This window comes from Eptatretus burgeri, chromosome 2 (assembly GCF_056783735.1).
Source record: "Eptatretus burgeri isolate ZD-2024b chromosome 2, Ebu_testis_v1, whole genome shotgun sequence".
NCBI classification, from domain to species: Eukaryota; Metazoa; Chordata; class Myxini; order Myxiniformes; family Myxinidae; genus Eptatretus; species Eptatretus burgeri.
The window spans coordinates 73,727,522-73,739,590 of record NC_140962.1 but is presented as its reverse complement, the minus strand read 5'-3'; the positions used below and the strand labels follow the sequence as shown (position 1 = coordinate 73,739,590).

Here is a 12,069-nt window from a genome sequence, read left to right as displayed (position 1 = left end):
AACATTTTACCAATCAAACTGTAACATTTCTAAGGTTACAATACCCATATTCTGTTGCTTTAATTCATCTTAAATAAAACAGGGAAATGGAGAGTATGATATTGCCGGTTTCTACAGGTTCCCCAAGATGTCTACTTTCATTTCTGACCATTGATGGTTTGTCTTCGTACCTCATAATAGTTTTATGTGGAATTTCCCACAAACATACCACAGCATACCCACTTTGTGAGCCATGCACATAATATACGAGTACAAACATGTACGTTCTCAGCATATTGTATTAAATATACTTCACTTATGTGTGTTCGTTTGACTGACTTTAGTATACGTACTGTATATGAATGAGAAAAAAAATTAAATGAGATCTCATGATGATCTCATCAGATGGGGTCCGATATTTCACTTTTTACCTCCACCACCGAAGGTGGAGGAGGTTATGTTTTCACTCCTTCCTGTCTGTTTGTGTACAGAATATCTCAAAAAGTTGTGGACGGTTCCGGATGAAATTTTGTGGACAGGTTGGGTGTGTGACAAGGACGAACTGTTTAGATTTTGTTGAAAATCCGGATCCGGATCCGACGACTAGAATTTTTAAAAGTGATTCTTCACCATTGAGAGATCGAGCTAAACGAATATATGGCAAGATGTTTCAAAAAGTTGTGGCCGGATTCGGATGAAACTTGGTGGACATGTTGGGTTTGTGACGAGGAAGAATTTATTCCATTTTGGTGAAGATCCGGATCCAGATCCGACTACTAGAATTTTTTAAGTGGTTCTTCACCATTGAGAGATTGGGCCAAAAACAATATAGTACTGTTTAGCACGATATTTCAAAAATGTATTAGGCCCAATATGTTCTCGTGGATAAGGCATTACACGGCGGAGGTATGTGTTCTACCGAATGTCCTTCTAGTATTCTACATGTTATGCTTATTGTGATTCGTTGTTAACATTTAATAAACACAAGTACTGTGTTGAGGTTTTTAAAATTCCATTGCTTGTCAACATGTTTTGTCAATCAACTGTATTTCTCCTTGTAAAAGATTTTGAAATGGCCGAATTACCTTATGTTTTAAATTTCTTGCTGGACGAAGTTTTAACGAGGACGAGCAGAGTACCTACCCTCTGGGCAGCTCGAGTTTGCGCATGACTTACTGAACAAAAGTATCGTCTGTGATTTGCAAGAAGACTACAGATGTTTGTGTGGTGTGCGCCTTAAAGGTTATGGATGGTTGAAAGGTCTAAAGGGTAAGTTCCAGTAGCAGTAAGGGTCTGGTCTAATCTCTCAAGCATGCAAAAAGAGTCTAAAAAGGTATAAGAGGTCTAAAGAGTTTTCAGGGTGAAGGGTTCGAAAGTGTCTCAAAGTTATGGGGTTTTCGGGGTCTATAAGGGTCTTACAGGTATGAACGGTTCTTAAAGGTATTGAGGGGTGTGGAGGTCTTAAGGGTAATATTCCTTCAATAATATACAGGGGCACTATGTCAGCAATAGGTTTACATCACCAATGATGCAACCAGCAGACTTAATGTGTTACTGAATCCTTGTGTGTATTTGCAAAACACATCAATAATGTGATATTGTTTAAATTTTTAACATTCAAATTGCAAATTGGACAACCATTTTAATACTGCCTCTGCTAAAGGATTACTCCATGAAGTCATGCCCCTTTTCTGGCATTACACCTGAGTCATGGTTATCGGATTCTGATATAAATTAAATGAGGGAGTGAAGATATTCTCCAAGTCCAGTTTCTTACCCAGTGTGAAAATTTCCCAAAGCAAAACTCCATATGACCAAACATCACTCTGTGGTGTGTACAGACTATGAAAGATGCTTTCTGGTGCCATCCATTTCACTGGGAGGAAGGTCTGCAGAACATGGGCATGCCAAGTAAGCTGGACAGGATCTGCCAGTCATTTCAAGCTCTTGGGTTTTGATACATTGATGATATGGGACACTCACAGTGCCTTTGGAAATGTAATTTGCGTCAATGCTGAGATCCCGAGCCAGTCCAAAGTCACAAATCTTGACCATTCGCTCATTTCCCAGGAGCACATTCCTTGCAGCCAGGTCTCTGTGCACACACTGAAAAAAACGACGATGTACACCAGTTTACCATTTTCTTATCTAAAGAAAAGATATGTTCAGTGAAAGGCTTAGCTCAAAGAAACTTCCACACATATCATTCTTGTAAAGAAGATGCCAACACAGAAAGGATGATCAAACGGTACTGGTTTCATGTTTAAACTTTGAAAGGCTTGAGCGGTGATGATATCACCTATTGCTCATCCATAATAATAAGTGTGTGTGTGTGCACTCCATAACTCCAAAACCATGAAACTGAGCAACCTGAAACTTTGCTTGCACACTAACAAACGTCCAAGGATGTGCAAGAGTGAAAATTGGGTGTTTGGGTTAATTTAAACACCCCTTTTGAAGATAATATAATGGCTTACCTTCAGGAAAGGCTTATCCTTGGTCAGCCCAACTTCCCCTCGCAGGGGGTCTGAGCCGCTATTTTGATTCGGCCGACTAAAAATGCCTTTTCTTGGAAACACGATTGACTCTCACGAACTAATAAAAGTATGCAATTGAAATGTGATTTCGGATTTGAGGATTGGATCTCGTGGACTAAATACTTGTCCAAATCTGGAGTGAAATCTGAAAATGTAAAGAAATTATTGATTCTTATAACTAAGCATACAAGTGTATTTATTTAAGGAAGGCAATGATCTCACCTTCTCCATATTCATGCAAAACATGTGAAATTGTCAATGCATTGAATTAAATTTTTGTACTGTTCTGACAATTCTAATTGAGTAAAGAAAGGTTTAAGGAATATGCCTGAAGTGTAACTTCATCGAGTGCACTGAAAATAATTTTAAAGCTGACGAAAGCTCCCACAGCTCTGTTCACCATGGGGAAATCCCCCAGAGTTTGGAAGGCAAAATAAATTCGAGGATTGGAATGAGTAAAGTGAACTATGAGTTCAAGAGAGAATTGAAAAATGTTTTCAGTGGCTACAAAGCAACACATCCCCACTCCACATGGCACGGTGGTTGAGTGGGACACACACTCGCTCTAAGCTGTCTAGCCTGGGTTTGTATCTCGACCCAGATATAAACTGTCATCCGGGTATCTCACAGGCAGAGTGACTCATCAATGTGTGTGCCGTCCCTCAGATGGATGATAAACTGGGTGTTGCATCTGCAGGAATTAGTTGGTGGACGTTAAAGATCCCTTTGCAGTGTCCTTCACGAAGAGTAGGGGAGCTTATCCCCAACATCTTGGCCAAATTCCAAATTCCTACTCAAACCTAAAGGGGCACTGCTCAGCAGCACTGCCACACTCTCAGTCAATGATGCCACTTGCAGCCTTGTGCTGCACAGGAAAAAAAATAAGATGACCAAACCCCTACGTATCGTGCTGTCAGACCCCGCTATTCATGATTCGTGGACCCCGTGTATTTGCGGGGCATAAAGTGACCTGCTTTGACATTCACATTTTATTTTTTCACTTCAGGACTGGTCTCCCACATCCACATGGGAAAATGGAAATCACCCAACATCACAGCATTACACAAAAAGGGGCAAAAATGGATGCTCTTAAGTACAGAGCAATCAGCTTACTTCCAATCATCAAGCATGGTCATGGAATCCATCATCACAGTTGACATAAAATCATTTCTTTTCTCCAACAGCCTCATGTCAGATCATAAATTTAGATTTACATCTGGTCATTTTACCTTGGACATGCTGCTTCGACTCTCCCAACAATGGTGGAGGCCCTCAATATCAGACATGAGATCAGGGCAGTCTCTTTCTGGACATATCTCGAGCTTTTGATACAGCCTGGCATCCTGCCCTGCTCTCCAAACTGTCTGCCTCTGGAATCCAAGGCCAACTCCACTCTTGGATTACAGACTTCCTCCTCTCTCTCGTCAACATGTGGCTCTCAATGGAACACTTTAATCTCTTCTTTCTGTCAAGGCTGGAATACCCCAAAGCAGTGTTCTCAGCCCCATATTATTCCATATCTTCATCAATGATCACACTGACTCCCTGGAAAACCCTCCTTATCTCTTTGCTGATTCCACTTTTTGCCACAACATCTCTCATCCTTCTGACAGATAAGCAGCAGCCTCTCCCCTCTCCTCCGACCTTGACAAAATCCCAAACTGGTAAAACACAATTTTGCTAATGTATCCATATTGTCCACCCTTTGCGTTTTCCCTTATCCCTTGTTTGTCTGTCTCTGACTACTTTCTCCCTCTGCCCTGCTGTTATTGTTTCCCCCTTTCTCCTGCTATTCCCTTTGTTATGTTGTGTCCTGATTTGTTCTGTGTAATCGCTTTTGCACAAGCCTAGACCATGTAAAAAATTTATTTATTTATTTTTAAACAATGCCACAACATTCGCGGATCCCGACATTTGCAGAATTTTTCAGGAACGTATCAGCCCCGCAAATGGTGGGGTCCGACAGTATTTTATTGTCATAATATTTAAATACAGTTAATCTTGAAAAATTATCCACTCATTTGCAAACTTTTAAAAACAAGCGATTTTGATCCGTAAACCTATTCCGTTGTTTAGAGAGCGTGTTCTGATTGTCTGACAAGAAAAAGAGATTTCAAATATCTTTTTACATGATCAAGTATATGTGGGCTGCTCTGGAGTTGGAACACCAAACAGTTTATATGTTCTGGCCCTTAATGGGAAAAAAACATTCAATATTATCGACCCAAAAGCATGACTTGACATTTCTGTTCAATCTTGTTGATATTTCTGTTCAATATTTTACAGCTTGATAAATAAAATGTTTGTCTCTAAATATGTGCTTAATTGTGATAGTCTGATAGATGTACGTTAGATCCAGGGCAACGCCGGGTACCTTTGTGGGAGGAGGGAGGTAAAGGGTGGAGGTGGGAGGAGGGGGGGGCATGGGTGGGTGGGTGGTTGGAGGCAGGCAGAGGGGTGGGAGGAGGGAGAAGGGATCCGGTGTTGTCCAGCAACACCTGGTGACTTTGTGAGAGGAGGGAGGGGGAAAGGTGGGAGGGGGGGGGGACCCGGTGTTGCCCCGGCAACGCTGGGTACTGTTGCTAGTTTATAAACTGGATGCGATGGAGATTCCGATACTGATAGGAATAATGCGCTGATGCCAAATGCCGAGACAATTCAGAGCCTCTCTGGATGGAACATTTTCGCCTTTGAGACGGATTACAAATCAACTGGGATAAAAGAAATTAGAACATGGATGCTTAATTACAGGACTTGTAAAAAGATTTGTGTAAGAAGCACGAGAACAAGGAACCTATTTCAAATATGAACAGGTTTAAAAACTTGTATAATTGAGGTCCACATCGTGTCCCTTAAACAGGTACCCATTTTTATTTATTGAATACAACAAGCATACACAACTTTCCAGTTGAATATGGAACAGAGTAATAATAACTAGAAAGCATCTGAAAATGCAAAGCCCATCCACGTCCGCTTTGTATTCGGACTTCTTATTCCTTTGCCAAGTATGATGAAAACAGCGAAAAAAAATACAAAAAGATAAACGATTTTAGGTAACCTTAAGCTTTTGACCTCAAAAGCAATTGGCTTCAGTGACACAATATGCAAACCCTGCTCAAATTTCAAGTCAATCAGATGGAATTGACAATTTCGTGACTTTGACCTTCGTGACAGAACACAGGTTACATTTGATGAATTGGGTCATATTGGGTCACTGACTATTGTTGCGGTTCTGAAAAACCGCGTGCCTCCAAGGCAATGGCACCCAACATACAGTGATCCCCAGGCAGTTATTTTGAACATTAGTCTTTGTGTTGTAAGATCTTCCCCTCATGTCTGGTGGGTTAACGGGACAAAGTGCGTTGCGTGGGTCTTATAGCTAGGTCTAATTATATCTCTATCTTCCATTCAAACCTGATTTCCATTCCAACCCTTACCTTTTATCCATAGTACAAATGAAATCAAATCAAGCAAGCAAGCAAATGCACACGATATGAATAACAGCACTCGTGCAGCCACCCATGAAAGAATCACAACAAGAATGAACACGCTGCCCGGCGCGTGCATGGCGCGCCCTTTCATTCAAATCTGCGCACCAATTTACAACGGAATCTCACCTATCGCTCACCCCAAAACTCACCATTTCGACCACCAACATCTCCCACACACGTGAAAAATTATCCCACGCCTCCTCATACCTCTGAATCGATACAATTCGCCACGAAACAGAGGCGTGCTGCACTGCTCAGGTTACTCAGACCGCATGATGCAGGGATGAGCTAAGAACGTTAGCAGCACTAACCGCATCTCGCTGGCTGTGCCCCGAATGGGCACGCAGGATTGACAAGATCCTCGTCCAGTCGCCAGTACACGGCAGGACGGGCGGTGAGGAGGGAGGGGAGGGGGGGTTCGCGGGAAGAGCGGTCCGGAAGTTCAGTGCAGAATTCCGGGTCGTGTCGCGCCGGATTTGCGAATGAGACCGCTTCTGGCCCCAGAAGGCTGGCAGGGCGTGGCTAGGACCGCCGTGGCCCAATAGAGAAGCGCAATTTGGGTCACAGCACGTCACTTCGAGTCGTCACCCCACCCTTCGCCCGGGGCTTATAAAAGCCGGATCGCAAAGCCATCCGCCCTCTTTTTTGCCTGGTTGCCTCGCCCTCTTTTTCACCTGTTTGCCTCGCCCTCTCCTTTGTCTCTCTGCTCTGCCCTCTTCTTCACTGCTCCTTGTTGTCTGCCCATCACTGTATCCACACTCAGGGTTGGTGTGCGACAGACGTTCTTCTGTGACAAGTACGGAGGACACGTTTCCACGAGCCCCGGCAAAGTGACGAGGCAGGAGATAACGCACTGACTCTTGAGGTGGGAACGCTCAAGCGGAGTGTTCCATGGAGGTACACATTACACTCACAGACCTATGCACAACTAGGCTAGCAATCTTTTGCCTTACGCATGTTCTCTCCTCTCTCTTTCCACCACTCTATCTCGTCCCCTTTGGATGCATAAAAGATCATCCATTACTGATTCGAAATCACAGTTTCCTCTGGCATGACACCGCACCCCCCATATTGCACCACACCACACCTCCCACTCCCACACCTTAGACACCAGTATTTCTCCCTCCTACCTCCCCCAAAGTGTACTGGGTTGCGTTGGTCGGCCGACCGCGTCAGGTACTGCAAGGCCGTTTGTCCTCATCTGCTCTCTTTCTTTCTCGCCATCTAATCTTCCTCGGCTCTGTGTGTGTGTGTGTGTGTGTGTGTGTGTGTGTGTGTGTGTGTGTGTGTGTGTGTGTGTGTGTGTGTGTGTGTGTGTGTGTGTGTGTGTGTGTGTGTGATGGCGCCTGTCATAGCATAAGTTAAGATTGTAGAAGTTCTAATGGGATAAGTCTGCTTTTGTAAATTGCTTGCCTTTTGTCACACCCCACAAATTTTTTGCTATCCCTGCTGTAAATACCAATAATAAACCCCATTTACTGTGTCCCACACCTTTCCTCGCTAGATTGTAAATAAATGCTTGTATAGAAATGTTCCCAGCTCATTTTCGTCTTTTCCTTCATTGGTCCAGCATGGTCCCTATTATAGCCGAGCAGGGACATTATCCCCCAACGATCTGTTGTTCTAGCCATTACGTCTTTGGGCAGTTACGCTCAGCTGCATCTGATCCGATAAGGTTTGAGCAAGGATCACATGACCATTAGGTAACCGGTGTTCATTAGACGGAGGACTAAGTCACGTGGTCGAGTTATTGGCGTTCACGGTCGATTAGTGACCCGCCTCGTCACGGAGTTATTCGTGTGCGACGGCCTGTGATTCCGGAGAGTCTGGTGGGAACCCGAGGTAACTTTTCCCCCCTCGTGGTCTTCTCGCCCCTGACCCCGGGTCCGCACCAATACTCTATGCAGCCTTTGACCTTTTGATCTCAAAAAAAAAAAACCCAATCGGCTTCTAGCTTTTCATTGAACCAATTCAGTGACCCAATATGCATATTCTTTAAATTTCAGGTCACATGGATGAAAATTGACGATTTTATGTGGCGATGACCTTTTGACAAAATTATTAATTTGTCTTCTTCATATTCTCGTAAAGTTTTGTTGAAAATTTGATGACAAAAGCTCAAATGGTAAAAATGTAATGGCCCGGACAGACTGCCTGAGAGCCACACCAGAATGGCAGATTTTGTCAGGTCCAACCCCATTGAGATTGACCTTATACGAGACGGCTCATCGGCAATCAAATCACGGATGAGGCATTCTGCCGTCTCAAAGAGGAAAGAGGAAATGCATTTGCAAGGCAAAGAACAGAAAATATCACAGTGGAATAAATAGAGGAATCGAAATGGTGTACATTATGGGATGCCAGAAACTCCATCCCTCGTGCTGCCTGGTAGCTGAAATATCTGAGGTCCAGCAGAGACAATGGGCAGACTGGTATTTGATCCTCAATATTCTCTGCAAAACACACAAACACACACACCGTTTTGAGTCGTTAAGATGTTATGGCACACATCACCAAACAATTGGCATTAAAAACTTTTAGCCTGATTTAGCAGAACTACTGATCAGCATCAATTATATAAAATGCTGTTCTCTTTCTCATTTTACAAGTTCCCCATGGACAATCTGCCTTTTCAAAAATCATTTCAGTACTTCAGTACATTTTGCTGTTTAAAATGAGAAGAAAAGTTTCATATGTTTGTGTGTTTTCATCAATTCTTGCAATTTAATGATGAATACGCTGTACTTTCAAGGGTGCATTTGGTAGTCATGCCTTCAGCTTATATTTATTATGTCTACACTTAGGATGGATGCACCAAGTATCTGCCTGCAATCTGCAATCATGCCCCACCAAATCTCTATAATAATAAATTAAGGGAGCCACAAAGCACCCCTCCCTTTATATGGGATGGTTTCTCTGTATGCAACTTTAACACAGGGATTGAAAATTCGTTTCTCGACTTCTACTGGACGAAATCGGCTGAGAATTTCAGAAGTAAATCCTTTGTACGTCGAGGTAACATGTTCCAAATTTCAGCAACGTCCATTTCTGCATTCTTGAGTTTTTAATGAAAACCCTCAAAATCAACGTTGGTGTCTGTCTGTCAGTCTGTCCGTCCACCTGAAATGTGCTGATGCTCATATCTCAAAGGCCGCACATTGAAACGAGCTGAAACATGCAATATACAGTACCAATAGAAAGTCTTCATCCCCTTTCAAAATTTAGTCTCCACCCCCACCCCCGGGCCTGGAATTAAATTGCATTAAATCAGACTTTTTCCACGTTTATTTACACATCGTAACCCACAACTTCTTCGTGAAAAACAAATTCTACAAATTTCAAAAAATTAATTAAAAATATAAAATTAGAACATCTTGGTTGGATAAGTGTCGGTTCAGTTACGTGTGTGTGTGTGTGTGTGTGTGTGTGTGTGTGTGTGTGTGTGTGTGTGTGTGTGTGTGTGTGTGTGTGTGTGTGTGTGTGTGTGTGTGTGTGTGTGTGTGTATAAAGGAAGTCAACCCACACCAGCAGATTACTGTATTTTAACTCCTGCAACCCAATCTCCCACAAACGCAATGTAGCACGGACCTTAGCAGCTTGGGCATGGACAGTGTCATCATCCAAAGCCGAGGCAATTAAAGAAGTCAGATAAGTTAGAGGAGTCCTCAAAAATGTGGACAACAAGGGGATACTCCCCACCTTGGAAGAACCAAAACAGAAAGAGCCAGACACACTTGGGCACCGTGTACTGCCACACGACCCGGGCCTTTCTGAAAGGATTGGCAGGATAGTACGTGGTGCACGGATTGGCGTAGCTTACAAGCCTCTACGCACCATCTGTAATGTCATTTCAAATCTAGAGGACCCAATACCAACTGGTGATAAATTTGTAGTCGTTTACCATTCATCATGCAAAGACTGTGACCAATTCTACATTGGTGAAACTGGAAGAAATTTGAAACAACAACGAGATGAACATGATTGAGCAATTAGGCTTGGAAAGGTGGCTCAGTCTGCCATAGCACGTCATTGCCTGCAATCTGGCCATAAATGTGACTTCGATGGGACCCGTGTCCAAGATACTACATCTAACAAACAACACAAGTCGATTTTGGAAGCGTGGCAAATGAAGAGCCGGGAGGGTGGCCATACCCACACAATACACACCTCTGATGTAAATGGCAAAAATTGGATGGTGCAAATGGCTGGATAAGGCGAGCAACAAACGATCAATCTCAAACACCACATCCACATGTGCACAAAACACAATGAGGAACCCAACACTCGCATGACCAACACCACGTAATGCCCAACCCAGACATGAAACCAGCCGTGTTCGTGCCCCAAAAACACAAATACAACAAGCACACACACGTGCTCACCCACACACATACAACACCACGTGTAAGTAAGAACAAAAAAGAGCAGAGCACCCCTTCAATTATGTGATTTGACATTTATGTTGCTTTTGCAAAATAAAAATTTCAAAAGCACTCCTTCACTTGAGCTTGAGGACCAGTACGTGATCGGAAATGAGCGGTCGTATTGAAATGAAAACCAGACACGTGCCCAGGCTCAGGGTCTATTGTGCCAGAGGAAGCCGGCTGTGAAGCTGGTGAAACGTTGCCTGAGACCGGGTCTGCTCTTGCTTTTTTGTTCAAATTAGCGGAGTCGATGTAAGTTGTTTTTTTTTTTTTCTTTTGATTGTAAGCGCCTTCTTTAAAAATGTGAAATCCCAATCACCCCAATGTTTTTCAAATAAAGATATATATATATATATATATTTCTAAATATACATTATATACATTATATATATATATATATATATATATATATATATATATATATATATATATATATACATACACACACACACACACACACACACACACACACACACATATACATATACACAAGCCGGTAGGCGACGAGGGATTCGCTAGGATCGAAGCGCTGGATACGATGCCTTTCATTCTGACTGATCCTTCGACGAAGATTCATTGCCAAGACGTATTGGTTCACATACAATTGTTCCTCTGCTTGGCAAGATTTTTCCTATTGCGTATTTTGCCAACTGGCACTCCTCATAAAAAATGACGGTAAATAGACACCCTATTCTTGAAGGACTACCATTTGAAAATGGAGCCTTGCGTTGCGGACACACACACACACACACACACACACACACACACACGGAAAACCCGATAAACTTCTCTCAATGCTCTTGTTTGACCACACCTCCTGAGCCACACAATATTTTTCATAAGCCACGCCCACCTTACACAAGCCACGCCCACTTTCCTACACCACTCCCACTTTCCTACGCCACTCCCACTTTTCATCAACCACGTCCACATTCCCTAAGCTCTGCCCACTTTCCTAAGCCCCTCATAAAAAATGACGGTGAATAGACAACCGATTTTGAAGGACTACCATTTGAAAAATAAAACGTCAATAAAAAATCGGCTCGAGTAAAATTTTCTAAATATCTCGAAGTGTTTAATTCCGAAGTCTCGTTTCTCTACATTCAAAACTGAAGGACAAGTATTGAAAATACTGTACGCGGTTTTTCGGCCGCTGCACAGCAACGGGTGGTTGCTAGGCAACGAAATTCAAACGCGCACATTCCTAACAAATACTGCACATGTTGGCAAAGTTTCATCGACATCCGTTCGCTGGTTTGTGCTGTGGAGCCTCGCGTTGCAGACACACACACACACACACACACACACACACACACACACACACACACACACACGGAAAACCTGATAATAAGGGATATCTAGCATATATCGCGAATCCAATATTTGTATATTTGTATATATATATATATATATATATATATATATATATATATATATATATATATATATATATATATATATATATATCAAATACTCTTGCAGGGCCGGACGTCTGCCGCGAGCACAACCGCGAGATGGAGTTGCAGAGTCGGCTCGACCGATCACCCAGAATTCAGATCGTACTTCTTCGGAAAACTCTGGAGAAGTACAGGTCCCTTCTTGGATCGTGAAGATTCTTCTTCTTGGATTGGATTGACC

At 42.8% G+C, this 12,069-nt stretch overlaps 1 protein-coding gene and 1 long non-coding RNA gene across 7 annotated transcripts in view; one reads left to right on the top strand and one right to left on the bottom strand.

Moving 5' to 3' along the window:
• Window positions 1-12,069, bottom strand: part of LOC147032326 (platelet-derived growth factor receptor alpha-like) — a 124,855-nt gene that overhangs the window by 19,171 nt on the left and 93,615 nt on the right. For all 5 annotated transcript variants that reach the window (XR_015055113.1, XM_085869838.1, XM_085869837.1 and 2 more), the window contains 3 exons: window positions 8,357-8,460; window positions 1,963-2,085; window positions 1,757-1,868 (listed from right to left, as the gene is read on the bottom strand). Coding sequence is in view for 4 of the 5 variants with exons in the window: in XM_085869838.1 (XP_085725964.1) it covers window positions 1,757-1,868; window positions 1,963-2,085; window positions 8,357-8,460 (339 nt within the window). In the remaining variant the exon portion in view is untranslated. The remainder of the gene's footprint in view (window positions 1-1,756; window positions 1,869-1,962; window positions 2,086-8,356; window positions 8,461-12,069) is intronic.
• The window catches only part of LOC147032327 (uncharacterized), a 66,107-nt gene continuing 60,472 nt past the window's right edge, over window positions 6,435-12,069 (top strand). For both annotated transcript variants that reach the window (XR_015055115.1, XR_015055114.1), the window contains exon 1: window positions 6,435-6,904. This is a non-coding gene — a long non-coding RNA (uncharacterized LOC147032327). The remainder of the gene's footprint in view (window positions 6,905-12,069) is intronic.